This window comes from Physcomitrium patens, chromosome 3 (assembly GCF_059467195.1).
Source record: "Physcomitrium patens ecotype Gransden chromosome 3, ASM5946719v1, whole genome shotgun sequence".
NCBI lineage: Eukaryota > Viridiplantae > Streptophyta > Bryopsida > Funariales > Funariaceae > Physcomitrium > Physcomitrium patens.
Window position 1 is genome coordinate 19663788 of NC_143412.1, and position 25796 is coordinate 19689583.

General features: G+C 37.3%; 4 protein-coding genes across 14 annotated transcripts; 3 read left to right on the forward strand and 1 right to left on the reverse strand.

Annotated features, from left to right (window-relative positions):
- Positions 1–3898: 3898 nt before the first annotated feature.
- On the forward strand, positions 3899–6906 carry LOC112279701 (aspartic proteinase nepenthesin-1). 3 transcript variants are annotated; one of them, XM_073532545.2, is made up of 5 exons: positions 3899–4019; positions 4642–4844; positions 5019–5405; positions 5564–6097; positions 6211–6906. In XM_073532545.2, the coding sequence occupies exons 2-5, from the start codon at positions 4665–4667 to the stop codon at positions 6529–6531; spliced, it is 1422 nt and encodes a 473-aa protein (XP_073388646.1). In that variant the 5' UTR covers positions 3899–4019; positions 4642–4664; the 3' UTR covers positions 6532–6906. The 3 variants fall into 3 exon arrangements, with proteins under 3 accessions (XP_073388646.1, XP_024370146.1, XP_024370145.1); XM_024514378.3 differs by lacking the exon at positions 3899–4019 and adding an exon at positions 4222–4451; XM_024514377.3 differs by lacking the exon at positions 3899–4019 and having other exon boundaries at positions 4482–4844.
- A 5445-nt stretch (positions 6907–12351) lies between these two features.
- LOC112280455 (ferredoxin-thioredoxin reductase catalytic chain, chloroplastic) lies at positions 12352–15201 on the reverse strand. Of its 4 annotated transcripts, none has more exons than XM_024515974.3 (7): positions 14982–15201; positions 14309–14482; positions 13556–13668; positions 13419–13468; positions 13193–13264; positions 12846–12906; positions 12352–12587 (listed from the first exon to the last, which is right to left on the reverse strand). In XM_024515974.3, exons 2-7 carry the CDS (start codon positions 14460–14462, stop codon positions 12543–12545), a joined length of 495 nt encoding a protein of 164 aa, XP_024371742.1. In that variant the 5' UTR covers positions 14463–14482; positions 14982–15201; the 3' UTR covers positions 12352–12542. The 4 variants fall into 4 exon arrangements, with proteins under 4 accessions (XP_024371742.1, XP_024371741.1, XP_024371744.1 ...); XM_024515973.3 differs by having other exon boundaries at positions 14309–14517; XM_024515976.3 differs by having other exon boundaries at positions 14659–15033.
- Positions 14943–15726, forward strand: LOC149989577 (uncharacterized). Its single transcript, XM_090249150.1, has 2 exons — positions 14943–15110; positions 15361–15726. Exons 1-2 carry the CDS (start codon positions 14943–14945, stop codon positions 15592–15594), a joined length of 402 nt encoding a protein of 133 aa, XP_090105276.1. The 3' UTR covers positions 15595–15726.
- Positions 15727–20291: 4565 nt separating this feature from the next.
- On the forward strand, positions 20292–24068 carry LOC112279369 (uncharacterized). 6 transcript variants are annotated; one of them, XM_024513751.3, is made up of 7 exons: positions 20292–20444; positions 20847–21080; positions 21595–22064; positions 22246–22558; positions 22692–23267; positions 23431–23494; positions 23611–24068. In XM_024513751.3, the coding sequence occupies exons 3-6, from the start codon at positions 21829–21831 to the stop codon at positions 23488–23490; spliced, it is 1185 nt and encodes a 394-aa protein (XP_024369519.1). In that variant the 5' UTR covers positions 20292–20444; positions 20847–21080; positions 21595–21828; the 3' UTR covers positions 23491–23494; positions 23611–24068. The 6 variants fall into 6 exon arrangements, with proteins under 6 accessions (XP_024369519.1, XP_024369521.1, XP_073388990.1 ...); XM_024513753.3 differs by having other exon boundaries at positions 22692–23188; XM_073532889.2 differs by having other exon boundaries at positions 23431–23486; positions 23615–23708.
- The last annotated feature ends 1728 nt before the right edge of the window (positions 24069–25796 follow it).

Genomic DNA, 25796 nt, shown 5'->3' on the forward strand with positions numbered 1-25796 from the left:
CAAATAGTGATTAATTATATATATATATACATATATATATATATATTCAAAACTTTCTTTGTTATTTGCTAAGTTTTTTTTTCTTTTAATACTTTTATATGAATTACATCAAAATACTTTTTCTACTACCTTATAGTAAATCAAAATTCGAAAAATAAAACTACTTTATATATCTATTTTTCTTAATGATAATTATAATGATAATTTTAATAAATAGTTCTAAGCTGTGATGATGCTCATAAAATCTAAATGGTATCATTATGAATTTGCATAAACAGTAACTTTTGCAATGAGTTGGGATTTTATGTTTTATTCAAAAATGGAATAGATACTTCTTTAAATTTTAACTGAGGTACAATTTAAGTAATTTTTATTTGAAATATATATGTTCACCTCGTAAAGAAATCCAATCATATATATATATATATATATATATATATACTTAACATACTTGGGTTTTAAGTTTATAGGATGTTCGCTGATTTAATGAATAGGATACCTTAAACTGTATCACTTAAATCTTGTGATCCATTTCCTTTCAAGATGGAAGTTCTTGATATAAATTTATTATAAATAAAACCTTCTAAAATTAAAGCATTTTCTAAATATATTCAGATATAAATAAAAACATATTTTCTTTTTTTGTAACATGTAATAAAAGAAGTTATATATTTAAAAAGAAATATTTAACACACTAACAATGCATGTATACTAACAATTTTCAGAATGACTTAGTAGGTATTTTAAAATGTATACTAATTCATTCTAAAAATTTGAATATTAGAATATAATAAAATAAATAACTATCAATATGAAAACACCTATCTACTTTATAATCATGAAAGACATAGTTTTTTTTTTTTTTTTTTTTTATTTTGAACAGAGCATTTTACAAAATTTAAATCTGGGTTTTAAATCATAAAAATATTCAATTCTCTAATTTAAATATCTTATTATTGTATTAAACTGCATAATCCTTGTAAACACTGATTTAACACACAATTGTAGCAAGAGATAAGTGAGTTAGTTGATTGACATTTTTTAATAAGCATTAAGATTGGATCTAACTAAAGGACGACAGTTACAAAATTTACAAAATTTACAAAAAAGTTCATTTTACAAACTAAGAACTTTTTTGAATCAAACTTTAATATAACACTTAAAAATTTTCACAATCCATAATCAATAAATCTTATAAGTGCTTGTTAATTGATTTGTTATTCCATGAATTAAGATTCAAATGAGTAAAGCTGAATGCAACCTCAAGATGTTATATACAAAGATATTGTAACATTGTATAACAATTATTATTATTATTATTATTGTTAATAATGCACAATTAAAACTTCTTAGTTGGTTACTGCAGTAGCATTTCCAAAGAAACCAACAAAGTCATAAGATTTGTTTTTGTAACTCTTGTTGATACATACAACTTCAAGCTCAGGAGCTTCCACAACTCAAGCCCAAGGAACAAAATCCATTGGCAATTTCTTCAGTTCAGCCTGCTGCTTCTTTTAAGGCAAAAATGAATGAATGTATGAATGGAGGACTATTGTTATGTTTCTAATTTTGTTGTTTGTTGTTTGTTCTTTCTTTTGGGAAGGGGCTCTCCAGGTTGAGATTAGCAAAACCAAGGCAAGGGTAGGCCATTACGGGGGGGGGGGGGGGGGGGGGGGGGGGGGCATGTGAATAATGCTGGGGGGAGGAGCATGAGATTTGATTCAGGGATTAGTCTATATAACCTCCCTTGTGATTCAGTAGGTGTCCATGACAATTGTCATGAATTGGTGCCACCCACCACGGGATATGAATTAGGTGTTGTGCCCCATCCCCATGTCCCCAATTAATTAACATCCTCACCCTAAACCCATATGTTGTTTTTTTCACTCTGTGTTGAGAGTGTGTGTGTGTTACACTATAGTAGAATCACACTAGAAAATATGAGGCATGGTGGTATGAGAGGAGTAGCAACTCAAGGGTGTTGCTGAGGAGATGCACAAGCTGTGCAGCAAAGTAAAGGGAATGGGTAGTGGGAAAAGGGTGAAAGCCAAGCAAAGTAATCAGAGGAGAATAAATAAATAAATAAATAATTGTATTGTGCAAATGAGGCAAGGTAGTCCACCATTCATGATGTTTTTGTGTACTGTTGGCTATTGTTGTTTCATTTGCTTTGCTCCCTTGGCTTGCTTTGATTTACTTTTCTTTGCTTCTGTTGCCTGTTGAATTGTATTTGAGTTTGCTTGGAATACTCCCCTATGTGATCAAAGGTGGCTGCTATCTTCATTGCCCCCCCCCCCCCCTGCCCTTCTTGTACTACAGTCAGTTACATACTGGACTCATCACTCTGTCTCTTGGGCTTCTGGATGACAACATCATCTATCCATTTATGGATGATTTGTGTTCATCCGTGCCACCTCCTAGTACTTCCTATTTGGCTAGCACTGACCCTGTAGGAGGAGGTATTGGGTAATGTTTAATTTCTTTTAAATAAACATATCCTAAACCCTAATTTTAACTAGAAAAAATTGAGGGATAAACATGGGGAAGGAACAATAAATAGAGATACAGTAGTGATTGTCCCAAATCCAAGGAGCTTGATTTCTTTCTTTTTTTTCTTTTTAAAATTATTATTTTTTCAAAATATTTTTTTTTGTTTTTTATATAAAAAATTCTGACGTAGGGTGCATGTTGTTGAGACTCTTAATGACCATATAGTAAATCTCATAAGGTTGATGGCGTAGAAACCTGTGATTTGCATTTGACTAGGGTTGGTTTTTAATAGGGTTGATTTCAAAATAACCCTATTAGGGTTGAAATGTGTTTTCAGCTTTTGATTGTGAAACCAAATTCTCAAAATTTTGAGACCCTTTTGTACTTTCCAATCTTCACATGTAATTCAAAAAATGAATGATAAAAAATGTATGAATTTTAGTGGAAAGTCCATTGAGTGTGACATTTCAAGTCAATAAATAATTATTGAACTCAACGAATTCAATCCCTGTATTGCGTAGTAGATAGCCTTTGTTGTTTCATGTTTTAATTTCTCCTAAGAAATGAGTACAAGTTCATTTCAGACCACTTTCATAATTATTCTCATCAAATCGAAATGCTATCCAAAAGTCTCATTTCATTCATTCATGGACACATGTGTGTGTGTGTGTGTGTATATATATATATATATATTCTTTTTCATTTAAAGTTAAAAGGAAGCCTCATTACTTTGCGGACAACTTCTTAGCTCTGTACTTCAAGGTCACTCCCTATATCATGATTGAGACAAGATTGCCCTGCAATTATTTGCTACTGTGTTGGTGTTTCTAGTTTTTAGCTCACGCTTCTTCAGTCTCCTTATCAAGTGACTGACTGAAGATCTGAACTTGAGCACCCTGAGCATGAATTCACCTTGTACAAAACGTTCTCAATGTTTTCACACTTCCCAGTTCCAGTTTTACAGCACCATTCGAAGCTGTAAAATCAACTCGTAACCCAAAGTTTCGTTTGCAACGAGTCAATTGCTTTACACTGCATAGTTTACAGAGAACTCTTGAATAGTTCAGATCTAATACAAAGGCTGATTTGACCTTTGACCGAGTGTTTTCTAGATCGTCTAGCAAACTCATGGCGTTCCGGAATAACAAAGCTTTTGATTTAGTTTTGGAATAGTTTGTAGTTTCCAGATCCGAAGCTGGGGTAAAATTCGCACTGACAAGCAGCAGGAATATTGATTCCTTGAACGGCATCCTTGAGTGAAACAGTGTTGCTGTGAGTTGTTCATGGAGTTCAACGAGTAGTGTTTGACGTAGAGCTTTCTATGCTTCAACATTTTCAGATCATCACGTTTACGATTGAACTCGGTGATCGCTGTGAGATGGACACTTTTTTCCTCATACAAGCTTGATGGATCGAATGGCAAGAGATTTAGGCAAATGGTGGAGGCACCAGAAAACGGACCAGCAATGCTCGCCCGCTGACCCGCGCGCTTTGCAGCACTCAGCGCTAACAAGTTACCCAATACTGAGGTGGAAACTAATCATGGATGATTTGAGTTCCTACCCAACTGAGCAATAAGCGCGATTTTCTGCGTCACGAATGGTAGCAGTGTAAATTTGTTGGTAGAGTGTGTAATGAAACAAAAAGGATGGGATGGAAGGAAGGTGACCTGCAGGGAGATGAGAGATCGACCACGCAACCCAAAACATGTGCAGCAATAGCAGCAAGAGTAGCCTGGATTTCCCCTTTCCATTCGCTTTCACTACATGGAGTGCTTTCTTTGCTTGGCTGTGCGGCGAAGTCGAATGTCCAGCAGCAACCTCGCCCGCCTCTGGTTATGTTTATCATTACCGGACACAAAGATGCAGCGCTCCTGCTAACACGGCATCTTCGCCGCTTCAGTGCATGCCAACCCACCCATCCCCCCACCCCCTTCCCAACCTGGTCATGCTCCCCTCATTGTATAACCCCCCTCTCCCACTTCACGTTCTACTCACCCACCTCTGCTTCCCCAGGGTCCAACCTCGGTCACGTAGCTTTACTTGCAGGGTGATCCTTGTTGCCAACGTCGTGGCAACAGGGACGCAGATTGTTTGGATCTCTCATGTTCACAGTGGAGCTAATTTTTGTCATTAATGTTGTTGTTTGCAGCATTTTGGACCTGAAGCGAATATATGTCTGTGAATCCGAACAGGTGCATAGGAGCCATGGCGATGGCTGTGTTGTGTGTGATTGTTCTCCTTCAGCTTTTGTTCGCCACTGAGTGTTACCAATCGGGGGGTGGCATTTTCCGTGGCGGACGTAAACTGGAGCTTCTGAACCGTAACCCCGCGGATGCAGACCTCAACACCAATGTAAGTAATTAAGCATCACATATGCCCCTTGATAGTAAGGAGTAGATACATAAATCAGTATAAGAATGGGATCCGAATTCTCATTCGGTGTTCATTATTCAGCACAATGTCGTTCAGACTGGGACTTGTGCATCGGGTTGTTGTTCTAAATTCGCTTCTTCGGTTTCGCGTCAGGTGATGCGGTCCGTCTTGGTGCACAGAGACGACCTTCGAACGTCGACATCGTCACGTTCCCGAAGCGAAAGATTTCTCGACGCAGTGAAACGCAGCCGCATCCGGGTTACCGAGCTAGAGAAGAAACTCAGAACCTCCAGGGAGGAACAAGTTCAGGCAGCGCGCAGCTTGGAAGGCCAAGTGTCCGCAGGCAGCGGCGAGTATGTACTGCAAATTTCCCTAGGCACGCCTCCACAGCAATTCTCCGCCATTGTCGACACCGGCAGTGACCTCTGCTGGGTCCAGTGCGCGCCTTGTGCTCGGTGCTTCGAGCAACCAGACCCGCTGTTTATTCCCCTGGCCTCAAGCTCGTACTCGAACGCAAGCTGCACTGACTCACTCTGCGACGTACCAATCATAATCGATTCTCGCTCACTCTGATATATTCATGAAGCAGTTCTGGAATGATATTTGCAGTATTTATACAGTTTGCAAACAATAAATTCTAAGACTTTCCGCGATGTCAATAAGTTAAGCTGAACCCAATTTTACACATGAATTGCTAGGCACTACCTCGACCGACTTGCAGCATGAGGAACACATGCACTTACTCATACTCGTACGGTGACGGATCCAACACGCGCGGCGACTTCGCATTCGAAACGGTGACCCTGAATGGCTCGACACTCGCCCGCATTGGATTTGGCTGTGGCCACAACCAGGAAGGGACATTCGCCGGCGCAGACGGTTTGATTGGCTTGGGTCAAGGGCCGCTCTCGCTTCCGTCCCAGCTCAATTCATCGTTTACACATATCTTCTCGTACTGCTTGGTGGATCAGTCAACTACGGGAACCTTCAGTCCAATCACTTTCGGCAACGCTGCGGAGAATTCCAGGGCATCGTTCACGCCTTTGCTACAGAATGAGGACAACCCCAGCTACTACTACGTGGGGGTGGAGAGTATCAGTGTTGGCAACCGGCGCGTCCCGACTCCTCCCTCGGCTTTTCGGATCGACGCCAATGGCGTAGGGGGTGTGATCTTAGACTCGGGGACCACAATCACATACTGGCGACTCGCAGCATTCATTCCAATCCTGGCAGTACTGTCCACAAGCTCTTCTGAATGCGATCATGATAAGTTTATACTCGGTGTCTAATAATCAGTCTTGTTGTTGTATGTTTGGTTAATTCTGTTGGACCTCATGTGTGGCAGGAACTTCGGCGACAGATCTCGTACCCTGAGGCAGACCCAACTCCTTACGGGTTGAATCTGTGCTATGACATTTCCAGCGTTTCCGCGTCGAGTCTAACATTACCATCGATGACAGTGCATCTCACGAACGTCGACTTCGAGATTCCGGTGTCGAACCTATGGGTGCTTGTGGACAACTTCGGCGAGACTGTGTGCACTGCGATGAGCACGAGCGATCAGTTTTCGATCATAGGCAACGTCCAGCAGCAGAACAACCTCATTGTAACCGATGTGGCGAACAGTCGCGTTGGCTTCCTAGCTACCGATTGCAGCACCTTGTAACTGCAATCCTAGTAATGCCTGCACACCATCGGTTTGCGTCGTGAACAACAACCATGATCTAGAAACAAAATGTAGACAAGATAACGGGCAAGTGTACTAAGTACACCCACAGAACTAGCAAATTCTCCTGGATAGTAAATTCAACCTAGGTTGTGGTAGATACCATCATTGGTTCCGTTTTCGATGTTAACATAGGAGATTGCATAGATGTCCAAGATGGGGTAGGAATGTTCAGCTGTGTTAAGCACAACTTGCAGGATGTCGGTGAACGTTGCTGCACACGGAAGAATTTGGCAAACTGTGCTTCGACAAACAAATCAATGGATGTAAAAGCTCAAGCTTCTCCTTAGGTACATAATCCTGGTTTTGTTTAAAGAGCTTCCAGTCCAGATCTTTGGGTTTGAACAGCAGGATCTGTAATGTTATGCTTGATTTAGCGTACTAAAAAAGACCGAGTGACTCGTCACCCTTGTTTCGGTGGAGGCAACTGCATTAACTGCCCCGGTATAGCTCCCTTAAAGCAGCAGGAATTCTGATGGGACACAAAGGAAGCTATTCCACAGCAGTTTGAGTTTGTATGATAATGAAGCAGAAGACATGTTATTAGAATAAGAGGACTTTTACAGGTGGCCCAGAATTTAAATGTTGATGTCTGAGGCTTCAAGGGCAGAACTCTTTTAACACAATTGGACTTTAGGGTCGAAAACAAATCAGCTTTGGTATTAGAGGTTAGAAAGTTAAGATGCATTTGTTAGTCATGCTCCTTTGTTACAACATGAGTTTTAAAAAACAATTGTATTTAATTTTGAGTTTTAGCTTAAAGTGATTTATTATATTTAAAAAAAATATTAAAAACCTAAATTTTATAAATAAAATTAAATAAATTTTTATGTGATTTGATAATAGGAAACACAATTAATTCTTAATTCATTTTATGATATTTTATGAACGTAATGATGTATTAATATGTAGCATTTTTAAAGTATTGAAGTTTGATATGTAATATTAGTAATATTAATATTTTATTATATTTATTATATTAAATATTTAAAAAATAATTTTTAAAAAAATATTGATTTATTCCACAAAGCTCTTTATTATTTAATGCAATATAACAAGCTTGTTTTGTATTTCTTAGCCTTCAATACTTACAAATAAAAGCAATATATTATCTTTGTTAGTACTAGTCTAATGTATGGTGTTGTTATACTTCTTTTATGTTACAATTCCAAGATCTTACTTCTAAATAACTTCTATTAGTATGTTCTATTTACTTAAAGCTAGTTCCTCTGGTTTTCAATAGCTAGTTTAATTTTCTATTATACATCTCTTTGGATCATCTAAAAATGACATGCAAACAAATTTTCTTGACTAGACAATTCTAATTTGAGGTTGGTGCATAACCACCTTATAACATAACCTTATAACATAACCTTATTACTTAAAAGTTTGTATGTAATTGTGTGTAGTTTTTTAAAGAATCAACATCTTTATTAAGTTTATCTTTCTTTTTTTTTTCTTAAGTCATATTGGACTAATTATAAGTGATATTTTTATTATTATTTTATTTATATAAGTTTACTACTTATTATTGCAACTCACTTATATCTTGTAAAATTCTAAAAAACTCATGTCAAATAAATATATGTACTATTTCTAATTATAATTCTATTTTTGTTACTACAAAGATGATTGTTATTCTTTTAATTCATATTCAAAACTTATCTTATTTTAGATTAATTTTATCTTTTGAATATATTTAAATAATTACATACTAAAAAATTTAATTAAAGAATTTTATTACTTATTGCATTCTATTATAAGATGTTGAAATATTTAAGTAAGATAAAAATATATTTTAAAATTAATAAAATAATTAAGTAAAGAAGTAAGCTCAAATATATTTATTTATTAACTTAAATTCTTAGAATGATTCTTCATTGATAACCATATGTTAGATCCTTTGTGTGTTATTCTTTGTTATTTAATAATATTTTTTATTTATCATATATTTATAGAAAGATAATTGAATATTTATCTCATATTATAATCTTTCTATTATTAAAATAATTTTAATAATGTAAAAACAAAAAAATCTTCATATTAAATTATAGATATTTAATACTCCTAATATAATTAAAATTTCTTTTAAGTTTTAAAAGGTTTTCTTATATCTATTATTTGTGAAGTAATCTTTTTTTTTTGTATACAACATCTATTAGAGGTTCTTCAATTTTAAGAAAATTCTAAGTAAATAAAAAGAAAAATTATAATAATTTGTAAGTCTTAAGAAGAAACTTATTTTTTTGACATTTTAGATGTTTTTTTTTCTTTAATTAAAATTAATTATATAACTTTGAAATTATATTTTTTTATTTACTATATTTATAGGAAAATCAATATTTTAAAAATAAAATAAATTTTTTCTACGATTTGGTATAATTTTTTGTATTTTAATCATATAAAGATAAAACTAAAAAGCTTGTTTTTTTGTGTATATTATAAATATATATTTTTATACACACACATACACACAAACACACACACATATATATATATATATATATATATATATATATATAACCATAAAAATTTTAATTTTATAAATGTAATAAGATAATAATTTTATAATTATAAATGTAATAATTTTATAATTGTAATAAGATAATTGGTCCATTCTATATTTCAAAACACAAAATAATAAATTCATATAATCTACGCCTTATTTGATATGCCATAATTTATATTTTTTTATGGTAATATTATAATTTGGTAACATCTATTTTTGTATTTAATTCAACAAAAGAACTTTCTTCGCTTTAGTTGGTCTAAATTGTTATCTATACTTCATAGTAGAAAATTTTGCTTAATAGATTGATATATATTAGTTAGTTCTAGATATTTATTATATAGTAAATTAATGTTGTCTAAGTGTTTACAAGTATCAAGTTTAATAGCTCAAATTTTTTTCATGTGATTTAGTTATTAAAATTTTAAGTAAAAAATCAAAATTCTCTTAAACTTAGTCTAAGTAACTCCCTTGGAAAATATCCTTAGATACTTCTTTAGCCTAATGTCCAACTAATCCAATGTTGTATCTTCTAAAAGAACTAAATATTTCTAATATAAATTATTTATAATTATTTTTATATATTAAAAAAATTAACAATTTTTTTAAAAATTAAATTATATTTAAATAAAAATTAAAACTTAAATAAATTTTTATAATGCTAATTAAGAATAATTTTTATATATATATATAAATTAATGAGGGTAGAAAAATTTCTAAATTATATATATCACTTATTTTGTATAATTTTTTTGATATAGTTTATTAAGAATTATCATTTATATATATATATATATATATATATATATATATATATTAGAATATAATAAAAGAATTCAAATGCTTCTTTTACAAAAAGAAGTAATTTTATTTATATTAAGTAATTTTTGTTTAAATTTTAAGATGAAGATTTGATAAACAAGAAGACTTATTTTAAAATATAAATTTTTTAAATATATCTTCTATTGATTTGAATATAATATCTAAAAAATGTATATCGAATATATAAGATATTTTGGATAAAACACAAATAAATAAAGAATTATTCTAATTAGTTATAGAGAAGAGAATGCAAAGAACTTTGAGAACTAGGAAACATGGGAACAAGGAATTATGGATAAATGAGGGAATAAATGGATGAGCCAAATATTGCAGTACAAAATGGTACATGTTTTTTTCAGTATATATATATATATATATATATATATATATAAATAAAAATACCAAGATAAAGTATTTTCTAATATTTTAAATATTTAAACATTATTATTTTTGGACTTTTATTTTTCATGTAAATACAAGATAATTTTACTTCAAAATCTCTCTTATTTTTTTGTTTTTTTTTTTTGTTTGTTTTTGTTTTTTTTTTCTAATTTACTATTACAATAAAAGTAACTTTAAACTAAAATCAAGTATTTAAAAAATATTTTTTATTTTAATAAGCATTATGTAATAATTGTAATAATGCACATATTCAATGATTTATAATAGGAAAAAACAATAAAAACAAGTGAAAGCAATGTATACAAGCAAATACACACTCCAAAACTCCGTCATAGTTTATTCACGGAGTTTTCACCCAGTAAAAAGTAAAAATAAAAAGTATATTTTTAGGAATTTAATTTTTTAAGCTTTCCAATGATATAAGAAACATGTAAATTAGAGTTACCATGAGTAAGTTATGAAGGTTTAAAAATAACATGTAAATAAATAAAAGTTAAGTGAAAATATTTTACTTCAAGAGTAACTTGCTTACAGGTCAAGGATTTGAGCCTCACCAAGGCTCACATGTAATGTATATCTGTTGTCTAAAGAGGCATTGAGGCCTTAGACTTATCTTCCTACCTACACCCAAGGTGCTACAACTCATATGGGACTTGTACACCATCCTTCCTACAAGGACTAGACTAGCTGTTGGTCCTCCTATTTTCTACTAGTAAAATTCATTTTTTTTGTATTTTTGACTTCACCATGGTGTTTAAAAACACCCCATTAGCTTAAGAGTTCAATGTGGCCTTCAAATCTTACTCCCTTTCTTCATAATGGCTTCTGAAGTGAAAAAACTCATTTTTACCAAGATCTTAAATATTGTTCTAAAAATTCTTCAAAAATTATAAATAAATTCTAAATAAATTCTGAAAAATCCTATAATGTTTCTATAATGATAACATCCATGTAAGGCTACATTTTCCTATCTTGGTGATTTTTGATAATAATAAAAATCAATTTAAGTCTACTATAAATCCTATTTTTTTTTATACTAATACCTAAAATAACATGAGATTCTTTTTCATACTTCTTCTAACTACTAACATTTATAGTTTTTATAAATAGTACATATAGATAGAAGACCAATATAAATATTGATCTTAATAAATAATTCTCAATTCAACAATCAACCTATTTCACTGGCAACTATGAAATGTGCTCATGAACTGGCTCGTTGGATGTGTTAAGAACCGTAGATAGCAAGAGCTTCAGAAGAACTTGCCAGGTGTGTATCGGTTTGTATCGGACTCTTCACAACATGGGCCTGCAAAACTATGTTTCTGGGCCTGCACAACTATGTTTCTCGAGACAATGTCAGAATTGATGATCCGGCGATGAATGAGCTCATCGAGTACGTCAACTTTGTTACCAGCTGCGAGAAACCCTCCATGTGGGCTGAGAAACACACTCTGATCCTCGAGATGGAATCCAGTGTTTATCTTTCCATCATCAACATCGTAGTGACTGAAGTGATGGAGTCACACTTGGCTACTCAATACAATGCCTTGTAATGAAACCCTTCCCAGAAGCGATGGACACGTCGGGTGACGTCGAAGGACAACTCCGCAGGTAATATCCATGTTATTCAGATCCTACTAATCTTACCTTCGGATCTTGCCAATAAATCTACTAATGTTAGTAATAACCAGACCCAACGGATTCTTATTCAATGTAATTCACAATTTTAAACATCACAAAGAAGCAAAATACTGGTTGTAATACAGAAGACAACTAAGGTCAGATGATTACTACATCATGAAGTTCTCCCTCATCAAGAACTCAGAAAGTACTCCAATGAAATATTTTCGTTTTATCTTAACTCTTAGACTAGAAAATCATTCATGTTTCATTCCTCTAATTACGAGCCCCGTGCTGTTGTAAAGGCTGTATAAGAAAGAAGTGGCTTGGAGAATATCCGACATACAAAACAGGGAGCAAGAACATGAATTACGAACTGGATGGCTCTCTTGGATCTTGCAGGGTTGAACAAGGATATATGCTACATTCCAACTCAAAATTTACACTCTGGACCTATCAATACAGAACCTAGTGCTATGTTTTAAACATTACGAATTTCACCTTCCTGCACCACACAATCGCGTGCAGAAACGATGTGGTCCTTCTGCAATGCACAGGAAGCCAATACAGAAAAATAGAGGATGGTACAAGTGCCTCAAAAGCCTTTCGTCAATTCGGCGATCTCATCGATCGTGATTTTCTGAACATGAACACCAAAATCAAGTTGCCATTAGAAGAGGTTATTATGAATTATGGGGATCAGATGCCCATACCGTCCCAGAGTGTCGGGTGTCCTATACGTCATACATCCAGGTGAAAAAGCCAACAATCTTGGAGCGATGCATTTTCGTGACTAAAGATCATTGTGCTGCCTAGGTTCAAAACATACATAGTTCAAAGCAAATAACTTTCCAACAGTGGTGTAATGCAATCCATACTCAAATATGTGGTAGTATACCTGCTCGTCTCCCGCAAAATCATTCTCAGGAGTTAAGAACAACATGCAGTGACACTCCTTCCTGAACAAACACAGGCACTTGAAGAAAACGAAACCAATGTACAAAAGATGGAACTAAAAATTTTAGCTGAATCTTGGATGAGCACTAAAAACCATAAAATTCAAAAATCGAAATCAAAATCACATGCAAGTTCGGCTTTGCGCTTCCTGACAGGAAGGTTGTAAGACAATATGAGTGTTTAAACCCATTATTGATGGGCGCCTTCTGCTATAAATATACATACAGTAGTCCAACCACAATGGCTGGTTCCTATTACAATTAAAGCATAGAGATAGAAAGGACATACCTCTCACGCATGGGAACACAAGGACAGTTCCAAAAGCCTTGTTTTGCTTCAGCTTCCTTATCATCGTAGTGCCTGATAAATTAATAAAGCGAGAAGCTATTAGAAGCCACAAGATTGTAACAGTTCTAGCCGCTAAGGTCGTGATCAAACTACATAGTTCGTTATGAACATGTATTCATTTGGACGAAGGAAACAAAGTGTCCCAAGTTCCTACAGGACTACTGACCTGCAGGGGCAAAGAGGGGCCCCTAAAATGTCCTTGTGCTCCGCCAAACCCTGCAAAACCGCAACTACTCTAAGTCCTTACCCAGTCAAGAAAAATATGATTGCGTGATATGTGTATTACACAACTACCATACCTACCTTGATGACGACGGCAGTGACACTCTTGTCCACGCAGAAGAAAGTGTCTGATTTCCTCGCATACTGCTCAGAAAACTTGCGCATAACTTCCAGAGACTGTGCAGAAGGCTCTCCTGCATGTATGACAGACCCACACCTATGGCATTAATTCTCAATAGGATCTGAAATAGAAAATGCAATAATAATTCGACAACAACGGTACAAGAGGCAGGCTGTAATGGAGACTATACTTGCAGCCCACACTGGTAATTTGAGCAGGTTTGAATGTCATGGATATCCACGAGTGAGGAACCAGTGGATTTTACTGCTAGTGAAAAGCCTAGTGTTCACTTGTAAGACAGTCAATTCAGAGATTAGGTTGAAAATAGACGATATGCAACACTGGGATCCCTGAAATTTCTGCCTCGATTGAGCAATCTAAAGAGAATATTCTTAAGGTGACAAAATCCAGTCATAGGTACATCGTATGTAACATGAAAGACTAAACACTTCAAATGATTCGACACTTCAAATGATTCGGGGATTCCAATCAACAGCTGCTGCTTCGATTCAGATTGACTTTTGAAACTATCTATACCATGTTATATGCGAAGCCTTTCACCAGGTTCGCGACCCCTTGCACGGAATAAAAGGTAGAGAAAACGGTTCATCATATTGTCACACTCACTTTGACATCCCGAAGCCAACGAAAACCCTCTAAAAAAATCCCTCTGTGCCACCAACAAAAGAAACATAATTGAGTTGAGTTCCTACCGCCTGCCCGAACTGCAAGACCTCGTGGGGCGACAGATTCAGGTGCGCCACCGCCAGAAAGGCCACCGCATTTCGACGCAAATGAGGAACGACTGCACAGCTGGGATTGCGTAAAGACGCCTGCCACTCCTGCACCAGCCATCAAGCATGCCATCTTCCCTCCTTTCTTGAACTCTATGCAATTTAAAACGCTTCAATCTCGACTCTTGCTGCATGAAAAACTTCAATGGGCAATGCTACACAACGCAATAAACCTCCATACAAAAGCGCAATACAGAGAACAGCAAATATTCTACCATGAGGGGCCATCTAATTAGAAAACAACGAAGTGAATGATCTAGAGAGCATACCCCAAGTCTCAGGCTACTTAATTTCAAAAGAGATCACAATCTAACAAACTCCGCAACGCTATGACAACATCGTGATAAGAAAATCAAGCATAACAAAAATACAATAACGCCCAACTCAACTCGGAAACCGCTTCCTCACAAAACAATCAACAACACAGACACATTCTCGCAACTATTCTACTTGACTTCGAGATCATATCTACAATTTTCCGTGTCACATCAACAAACACAATTTAATTCCAGATCTTCTTCAACTAGTTCAATTGTTCCGAGCTCGAAATCGAATGGGGTTACTCCCAAACAATCAAGGAACACACACTCACCGCACAATTCGGAGACACGATGTGTTGCTGAGGCAAGCACAAAACGAACAAAAAAAATCCAATTGGCCTGGGCTTGAAACCTGGAGCTGTGAATGGACAACGAAAACCCAACTCCAGATCAACAACGAGGTGGGTCCGCAGAATTGTTATTGCGATTACACAAGGGACATAGTGAAGAGCGCTTCGAGATGAGAATTTTTCTCTGAATCGGGCCCAAGCAGCGGTTGAAATTAGGGTTTGCGATGGATAAGAACGGGACCCATACCAGAGAGGAAAAGATTTTTTGTTTTTTTTGTTTTTTTTGTTTTTTTTGTTTTTTTTGTTTTATTTTTGTTTTATTTTTGTTAAATTAATACATGGGTCCTTTGCAAATAAGCAGGGCCATTCTTTTCTAGGACGATCCCCGTCGTTGGAACTGGATGGATCGGTTGTGCCATGGATGGGGCTGCGATGGTGGATCGAAGCCGTGGCGCCTCGGCGTCGATCCACTCTTCGTATTCTTATTATTACTCGTGTTCGTTTTTATTTAGAGTTTGATTATGAAGAAGGGGTCTTCCTATTTAAGGTCACAGTTTTTCAATCTTTTTACTGGCTAAAACTGAGTAGCTTCTGAAATGCGATGCTAATGGAAGAATTTGAAAGATGAGACCTCTCACTTTTTACCCTAAATACTATATTTCCTTCTCTAAACATTATAGACTTGTTAAGTGTATAACTCTCAATTAATATATATGCATGTATAGATATTTCTCCAATAATATTACATTTCATCTAATTTCTGTTTTAAATCTGAGAAGACGCCACTTTTCCTGGTCTATTTGGACAAGATGAATTTTGACGTCAGTGATTAGAGAGTATTCTCAGAGAATGCATTCTTTTTGCTTCTTTGATTTTTTTGAATTTTAATTTTTTTATTGTAATATATACAATTATAATAATTAAATCTTATGTTTTAATATTAAATTGTCTTATGATGAATATCTTCATTGGTTAAGCAAAATATTACCATGAAGTTTATAATTAATGTTTACTTAATAGGTCACACTAGTACTGCATGTGTTATACATGATAAATAAATGCAACTTTGTCTTGAATTGATTGTATGTTATTAATTGTATGAATTATATTAATTATATGTTATTAATTGTCTTGAATTATATTAATTGAATGTCTTGATAAATTTTTTTATATTTTCTTTTAAAAATACAAAACTCTACTTCAATAAATTATTATTGTTTTAAAAAAACGCTTATAAAATCTATTCTACAATAGTAGCCCATATACATGATTCTATACAAAATACACATTATACAAAATATTGATGGCAATATTTTTAGTGGTCACTTAAACAACCCATATTTTAATTGTCCATCAAATTTTTACATAATTGTGATAGTTACTTGTTATGTTGCACAAATCTATCAAGAAATAAAACTCTTCTAAAATCCATCTATTAAATTTAGAGAAATGCTAGGTGGACACTCCCCTCCCTTTTTTATTGCATAGACATCCCTTGTGCCACACATACATACATGAAAACTCTTGTTTACACTGTTCACTAGTTTTTTGCACTTTATTTTTCTTTATTCTTTCTTTTTTGATTAAATTTATCAAAACTCCAAGATATATTTTATATAATATTTTATTCATCTTTAAAAGCTAATTGATTTTATTTGGAAAATCTTTTATAGAAAATTTATTCTAAAACTTTTTAGTGCAAATAAGAGTTTTGTTGTGTACATGTGGGGTGAGTGGCACAATGATGTCCATGCAATAAAAGGAGGTGTCAACCAAGTTGTTCACTGGGTTAACTATTCACCCATTCACACTTGAAAACGTTCCAACTTCTTAAATAAATTACAATAAAATAAAATAAAAAAAAAAAAAAAAAAACCATTTCGTTTACAAAATAGTGTGTTTGAGTGTGTGAATTTGTGCACCGACACAAAACCTCAGTCCATAGCAACCGTCGATGGCGCCTCACAATCAGCATCCCCACATTTGCAGTGGAATTGGAGCAGCGTGCCCATCGAAACACATCTGCACAACTCCTGCATCCACTGTATCACATGAGGATGCAGCCACACTGTGTAAGATTCACTGCACCAGATTGTGTAGGAATATATTTGCCGTAGATGTTAGAATTCACCACATGATCCTAGAGCTGGAATTATCTGTGTCGGTGCAAAGTTGTGGTTTTTTTCCCTCATCACCCGATTTCGCCTCCCACTCTTTGATGTTTCTGAGTTGAATCTTTCTCAATGAAGCTGTAATTTGCAGGCTGTAGGGGGCTCATGGCATGGAACCGAAGGTGGAGATGGCTGTCGAGGAGTTTGGAAGCAGACTGAATTGCTGCAAACAGTTTCTGTGAAACTGTAAAAGGACATCTCGGGAATATAATGTGATTCGTCAGTCGATTTCCCCGAAATTCCAACTACCGTGAAGGTCAACACATCGACGTAGAGCCTGTCCACATTCAATTAATTTTTACACGATGCGGTGGACGTGACGGGTGCCACCCTCACCATCAATCACCTCAGTAAACGGGGGAGTAAATGATCGTCCTCGGCATCAGAAACTGTGCACAAGGTTTTTGACGCAAGCAGCAAATGAAACTGGATTAAACAACACGTTCGAATACTGTGGTTTTGAATGACTCGACTGATGACTCTCCTACCAATTCCCTGGAACTTCACGGAGTTGGGTAAATTAGACTCTACCCTCTGGGTGTGATTCAGTCACTGGCCCTGAGTTGCTGCAGATGAGTGTGTAAGAGCTTGCGGTGAACACTGCCAAATGCGAACGTGATGAAGCACAGTGTTGGACGTGTTTGGACGGTTCAAGGAAGATTATCCTTTCCTTTTGCAGAGTCCCTGGCATGTCGGAACTGTACAGCACTCCCATTTGTAGGCGCGCCGATTGTCCACATTGGGCTTAAGAATTTTGCAGCTCGGGATTACAATCTTGCTGTTACTTGCTGACCAATCCGTTTTTGTGATTTGCAAAATGGTGGGAAGGAGTGCGTCCGACACCTAAATGCCTGGTAGGTCGCTTGTTCACAGTACCGATAGCATTACAGGCTCAGGTCGTATGCTGCATTGATATAGAATAGGCCGTGAGGACATTGAAATTCCTCAGAATCCACCAAGTACTCTGGTTTGTCCTCCCGCATTTACTTGCTTGTAGGATACTGAAGGGCCTGACCTAGAATGAGTCAGTACAAGACTGTGGGTATTGGAATTGCATTATTGCGAAACGTTCACAGCGATGCTCAGAAATGAGTTACACGATGTTTTTGGAGGTGTAGGATGCTGGAATCGGCTTGTTGGGTGCCAGTTGCCTCTGTGTCTGCTTAAAGGTGATAAAGCGAACTCAATACTCTGAGTACTTGGCGAATCAGGGATCGTGGTGAAGGAAATATTCAAGCAGTAGCAAGGACAATGATCGTGCTTCCATGAATGATTCCCAGGCCTCAGTCACATGCTCGTTCCTGTATTTATTTGCTCTCCCTCCACTAGGGGGGGGGTGTGTTTGGCGTCGTTGCTGCAATACTTGAGCCTCACGTAACGTTGCCATTCCCCACTTGTAGTTCTGTTTTCAAAAAAATAAAAAATAACCTTGCACTGCATTCGAGAATAACGGTCACATAAACACAGGAATATACATGCTGCGATTTACGACTGCCTCGGGGCAGGATTATCTTTGGAAAAACCCTACGTCATCCAGTCCTCAAAGCCGTGCAGCATATCGGAAAATACCAGTGTCTTTTCGATGCGTAATTGGAACTCTCGGTTCGTAATGGATTCCAGAATGTGTGTTCTGACCACCGCTGTCGACTGTGCACAACGGAGTTCACGTCTCACCCAAGACAGAGCATTCACCCAAACGGTGATGGTTGAGCGGTGAATAACACAAGTGGTCCTGATGCACTGCACATTATGATGCTTGGGCATGAGAGAGAGAGAGAGAGAGAGAGAGAGAGAATACTACCGCCGGCGGCATTGAGGGAAAGACGACACTGTAGAATGTCAGATCCCCTTACACACATTCATGACCCAATACCAAGATTGCATAGAGAAACCGAGCTGGATTAAGAATCTCTGAGAACAGTGCCATTCGTCTTGAACTCTTTTACCTGCTCAACATAAAGGGTGCCGAAGACTTCTACGTTTGAGAGCCGGAAACTATGGAATTGTAATGTAAGAAAATAAAACACACACACATTGAAACAGCGATCAATTGGCTTTTTACCATTATAGATTGGGCAATAAGTCAGACAAATGATTAGACATAAAAAATTCAATGAAAGGATAAAACCCTAAATTCAATCACCGAAGTCGTATCTACACAATTGTTTATAATTGTAGTAAAGATTGGTAAAGTTATTTAAATTATAATCACAACTGTAACAGAATCCATGCGGAAGGTTACTCGCATGAGGTGTAGAACATAGAAGAGTATTATGGGAAAAGAAAACAATATAACACCGAAACTCAAACTCAAACTCCTCGACACGATCCGAAATTCAAACATAATGGCAAATTGCAGACCCATCCGACGAATAGTGCAAGTTTCGGAGCTCGGGAGATATGGGAGTTTGGCCTGTGCTGCGACTGTGATTTCAGATGCGCATCACATGGGGCACTCTTCCACAGAAGAAATTCGTTGCCGAAGGGATGAGTTACTCGTTCAGGGCTTACTCTCAATGCGATAGCTGTAGTTTATTCAGGAGGAGAGTCACTCGTCAGGACTTCAAACCATGGACATGACTGGTGCGGCTGGCATTCATCTGCCTTCAATGCTGTGTCCCAAGTCAAACACTCATGTCTTTTAAAAGCCTGTACTTAATCTCGCAGCAGATTTTCAACCTGAGAAATTGGGTGTGTCATATCTTTACTCTAAAGGGTTCAGATCAGTGATGATCTCGAGACATCGTTTGTTCTGTTATGCCAAGTAGCTCAACTTGCAATGTGTCTCGAGAGTGCAATCATCTCCAAGGCAAACTGGTCGATGAAATTTGAAAACAACAGAAAATAAAAGAATAGTGGTAATATATCACGTCGTTGTGTTCAGGGTACTTGCTTGGGACTGTCAGCTTGAAACATGCGCCACGCAGGGATATGGAGGGGTACAGCTCGTGAATGATTTTTTTGAACTAGTCAGAATTCATCCAAATGCGTCTGACAACCATGCTGTCTGAAACGGAGAACGGGTACCATGGCGGCGGATCCCGAGGCATCTGACACCGCCATCTGCTTCGACGCTTCCTTCAACTTCACTTATTCCACCCCCCTCCTCCCCCCCCCCCCCACAACCTTCGTGAGTATCACTCATCACTCTCTCACTCATGAGCTCGTCCGCACGCAGTCGACTCAGCATCGTAGCTCATCGCACACCTCAGAGCTTCCCTCTATAAGTTAATTGCTCACTGATGTGAGTTCGTAGCTCCTGGAGCAAGACGAGGTTAGTCCACTCTCGAGGCTTCGTTAGAGTCTTTGATGGGATGCGCTGTCAATATGTTGCCTCCAGCATTGTGCTTTTTAAATGAATGAGTAGCTCTATTTTCCGTGTGGTTTTAATTTGTACAAGTGGGTACTTCATTCCATCTTCTGTGTACAGCGTAAACAATACGTGGTTTCTCGAAGGTTTTGCGCAACGACGCGTTTTTCTAGCTTCTCACAACTTTTGTTGTGTGCTGACGCTTCTGTTCTCTTGTTGCTGGTTGTCTAGAAATGGCCTTTTGGTCTCACGCTCCCCATGTAGAACATTATTGATAGGTTGTTTTAGTTGTTTGCACTGTCGAGGAACATTGTTCAACTTCGTGCCTTAGAATTGTTCTGAACATTTGAAGATGTATATGTACAGACCGGTTTACACGTCTTCCACACGACTTGAACCGCGTAGCATACATCTGCGAGCTTCTCGAACTCGTTGATGTCGCCATTGCCGCTGATGTGTCCGCTTGCCGGACAGCTCCACAGCCACCATTGTTGTGCCTATGATTTTACAGAGCTGCAATCTTGCTGTGCTTTTGAAGAAGCTTCCTGGTCTGTCAAATCCTAGGCAAAACTTCCCTCTACTCGCAATGCGTCGCTACTGGTAAGCCTACCCGACGCACCACCATTATCAAGCACAATAGTACTCCTGTCACAAGCTTTAGCTCCGGTTCTCGTCCTTCTCTTATCTTGTTGACAGGCTCCAACACCTCTCCCCAAGACTGCAGCTGTATTCTAGCCTCTTGCGCCCCTTCGCTCTTGTCAATCCAAACTTTTGTGTCTCTGCCCGATAGCTGGGTTTCTTGGTACTAGTCTACTCATCTGATGTGCCGCCTCTTCAAATTTCCGTGCTACACTTCGAAATATTTATCCCAATCTACGCACTTATCGCTCTCGTTTGGAGTTTGCCTCACTCAATAGTGGATTCCGAGACAATGTAGGCAAGCTAGCTTCCTGCATTGCCTACAGAAATGCATCATGCTCCGCACCTGGCGCAGTCTGTTGTAAGAACTGAACGGTACATGTCTCGCACCGGTATGGTGCACCTAGTGAGTTTATCTTCATCGACAAGAGGTTTCTGCGCCATGTTTGTGACTTGAGTTTTTCTGGACTTGCAGATGAGGGAGGCTTTGACCACCGTAAGAATGTGGTGTGAATGCTGATGACAACGTCATGTGTCCAAGTCGATATCTACTCACTTGGGGCAAGTTACGCCTCTCGATATGCGAAGCAATCACGAACCTGTAGCGTAACACGATCGACCTCGTCCTAGGTCTGCATTTCAATCATCACTTTGGACGTCAATAACCGAGTTAAACCTGAAGCTCCGAAAGACCAATCCCGAGCTGGACATGGCCTCTGCGTGCTCTGGTGCAAGAGATATATTCACATCGCGTCCCAGTAACACATCATACGACGCCGATCACGAAGCAGCATCGCCTGCTCCTCTCAGCAATGTGCAACGCCATAGGAATGTAGACGCTCGGGACTATATGCTCAAAAGATTCTTGCCCGCAGCGCAAGCAGTGGCTGCCACCGGAGCTAAACCGTCAGCATCAATATCATCATTGCCTTCCTCAGAATGCAGGTGATGTGATATTGTGATATGACATCCTGGTGATCATCGTCTAGATGACTCTCAGGTACAATTCGTGCTGTGTATTTCTGGTTTCAATCGCTTTCATCTCTTCCTTAGTGATGTGTCCCTACGTGTCCTCGATTGCAAACCATTGTTGTATCACTGACGAGGGGTTTCTTGTGGAGTGCAGGCCTCTGCCAAACTCAACTTCTACTGTAACTGCAAAGCCAGTGTCAACTATGTCAGAAACGAGCAGAAATAAGAAGAAACTCTCTCATGGGGTTCAACAGGACCTACGTGGTGATGATGCAGAGGACGAAAATGTGGAGATGAGAGCATGTGGGTTTCCTCTGCACTTGGGGAGGTGGACCCTTCAACACTTCAGATATAGCTTTTGGACTTCACGATCAAACAGTCGCAGCCCGTGTCAGGCGACGAAGATGGACTATACGAAACAAGGAAATGAAAGTGACAATTCCGAAGATGTGTTCTGGTCCGATGAGGTGAGACTGACCCAGAACAAATTATGGAAGTTTTGCTGTTATTTTGTGCCACATACCTTCGAGATTCGGTTTATATTAACCCCCCCCCTCCCGCCCCCCCTAAACCCAACTCGATATCACCCTAATGTCTCAGGAGAAGTTTGAAGATGCGTTTCGGCTTTCAAAACTTGAAATCAGAGAGACTGAGCGAGAGAGCGCCTCCTCTGTGTTGAGAAAGGGTCAGCTGGCGGCAGAGATGGTTCCACCTCCCATTCGGCTGCACTCTATGGAGACAGTGCACACCCCAGATCATAGAGGATTTCTGGGATTGCCAAAGGCTTCCCAACTCACCAGCGGGGAGATGGAACGGGCACGGCAAGTGGACCGTCTGGGAGCTCGGCTAACTCGAATGCTAAGTAAGACGAACTACATGGAGTCACGGAATGCTCGAGTACACGAGCACGATGAGCATGAAACTGAGAGCTCTGGCAAAGGACCCTCAGCCTCGACGTCATCGTCTTCGGCGGAGGCTCCAAGGACTAAGTGGGTAGATGCAGTGGCATTTCTGAGGCCCCCTCCATCTCCCAAAATGCCTTCGGAATCGTGGCTGTCCAACACCCTTCCGCCAGAACGACTTCTCCAAGTGAAGAGGTTTTCCCGAAAGCCTCTCGGTAGCTTTATCCCCATTAAACCACCTCTAAAAGCAACGTCGGAGCAGCCTCTTTGCGAGGTATTTTTTAGCGCTCCCAGTGTAACATCTTACTAGACCATTTCGTAGCCATAGTTGGAGTTCGATTTACAATCTAGGATCATCCCCAAGTTTGTAATCTTCAGCTAGCAAGGGCTCATGAAACATTCTGACATAATTACAACAACTCTCGATTCTTTTGCAGGATGCGACGCTTCGCCTCCGGAATTCGTGCAGCTTGAAGGAACACTTTCAAGGCAGGTGACAGAGTGAGTATCACTCTTGCTGCAATGGTCCTCTGTATCATCGGGTCGGTTACTAGACACAAAGTTGATCCTAAATTTTCAGCTAGCTCACGAAAGTTCGATGCTGCTGGTGTTTCCAGGAAGATTCTAAGTCCCCAATTGTGCAAGCGCTGCAACAATTCCTCCTTCCCCCTTCAACAGTACTGACATACTCTCACTAACTACTGGGGCGCCGCGCTTGAGACCCCAACTCCACAAAGTGCAGAGTGACGTTCGGGATGTAACGCAAATATGACATGGATTGAGATGGTTGTTCGAAAGGGACTCATCCGCCTGGCACGGTTTTCAACACATTTCCATGGAGCACCACACAGGAAGCTGTCCGTTATAACATGTGACATGCATAGCACTCTCCGTTCAGCCTTGATGATATACATATTCAGGGAACTAAACGGGAGTACCCTTTTGTATGTAGTACATAGATCTAAGATGCTTGTAAAGACAGTCAAAGCCTCTAGTTTGCCTGGTGTTGAATCCCCTCCTGCAAAAACACTTGTTGCACATGTTGTAAAACGTCGTTGTCCACTTCGAGCTCCCACCCACTTTGTTTCGTTTCATGCAATGCTTCCTCTTCAGTTGCAGCGTTTTGAGGTTTTGAAGAGTCGTCTTCCTCCTCTCTGCCGAGCACATCCACTTCAAGCTTCCTTCAAATCAGTTCAGTCTCATGCCCCTTGAGTTGCAAGCTCATACTCCACTTATCCTGGGCGTTTGTCGCTAAGTTGTGTCGGCTGAACCCTTTCGTATCTTGCCGCCTGAGGGCTCTCTCTCAACTGTGATGGGTCCAGAAATGAAATATCAAGCTGCAAAGGAAACATAAATAATGAACTCGTTATATATCTTAACAGCTTCTTCTTACTAATATCCTAAGATAAAAACCAAATCCAGAGTGTACAATGATTATATCTGATCAAACAAATTACAAGCTTGTACAAAATGAATATGTGTGTTGTTATAACAGATCGGTGATGTATCTCACCTATATTAAATACTTTATACATATATCTATACATCCAAATCAATTTATATTTTGTATGTCTACTCCCCCACCCCAGGACCCACAGCACTTTCTTCCCAATTTCTTTCATGGTTTTATATTATTTTAGGGTTTTCTGCTACAATCAGAATATTTGTTTGGCTATGTCTGTTTTAATCTTTGTAGACAAGAAATGCTTGGTATTAATTTAATTAAAAGTATTTTTATCGAAAAATGTGATACTAAGCCATAATATATAAATCACGTAGAAAATTTAAGAAGAATTATGCAAAATATAATAAAATGTATATATATATATATATATATATATATATATTTTTAATTTTCTACAAATTAACACATTAGTAGTCATTATTTGTCACTAATAAGGCAATCAGCCTTAGTAGTGCTTTTAGACTATATTTAGAGGTCTTATTTACCTTTAATACTTGAAAAGGCTTGTAAATATAGCTCTAACTTTTAAAGATTTATTTTGGTTAATTTAAAAATATATTTTGGCTATAAAATATCTTTGTAGGGTTTCTTTTTAAAGGACAATTTAAATTTGGTTGTAATATTTTAGTTTTATATTTCTAAAGATGTTATAATATAATTTGAGAGATTTTTTAAAATTAAATTTAAGCAATTATAAATATATATTTTTGCAAATATTTACACACTTTGGAACTTTTGTACAAAAATTAATAATGAATTTTAAATTTTAAAAGTATAAGAAAGAGGTTATGAATTATACAAGAAATAAACACTTAAAACATAACATTGATCTTTTAATATTAATAAAATAATAATAACATCTTAAAAAATTATTTTGCTAACTACTTGATTTTAGTAAATTTGGTCCTATATAAAATTTGTTTATAACTTAAAAAAATTACATTAAGACTTAAGTTGTTATTACTTTAAGTGTTTCAAAAATATAAAGAATTTTAATAACTATCACATATAGGCATTTACATACAATCAATTTTATTTAAAGTTATTGAAGTTTAAAAGCTTTGATACAAATTTTAAAATATTTTACAATACGTTATATTTATTGGTAGATTTAAAAAAAATCAAAGAAACAAAATGTATGTATATGTATATATATATGGTATTGCTGTTGTTATCTCAACTTTTGCTAATACCACCACAATTTGTCATTTATCACATGCCATCATGGGTTTTGCCAAAGCCAACACAAGGTGCTCTTTACTTAAGATGCACATAAGGCACTTTTTACAACCATCACCGCTGTTATCAATGATGTCTTAATTACTCTTAATATTTCTA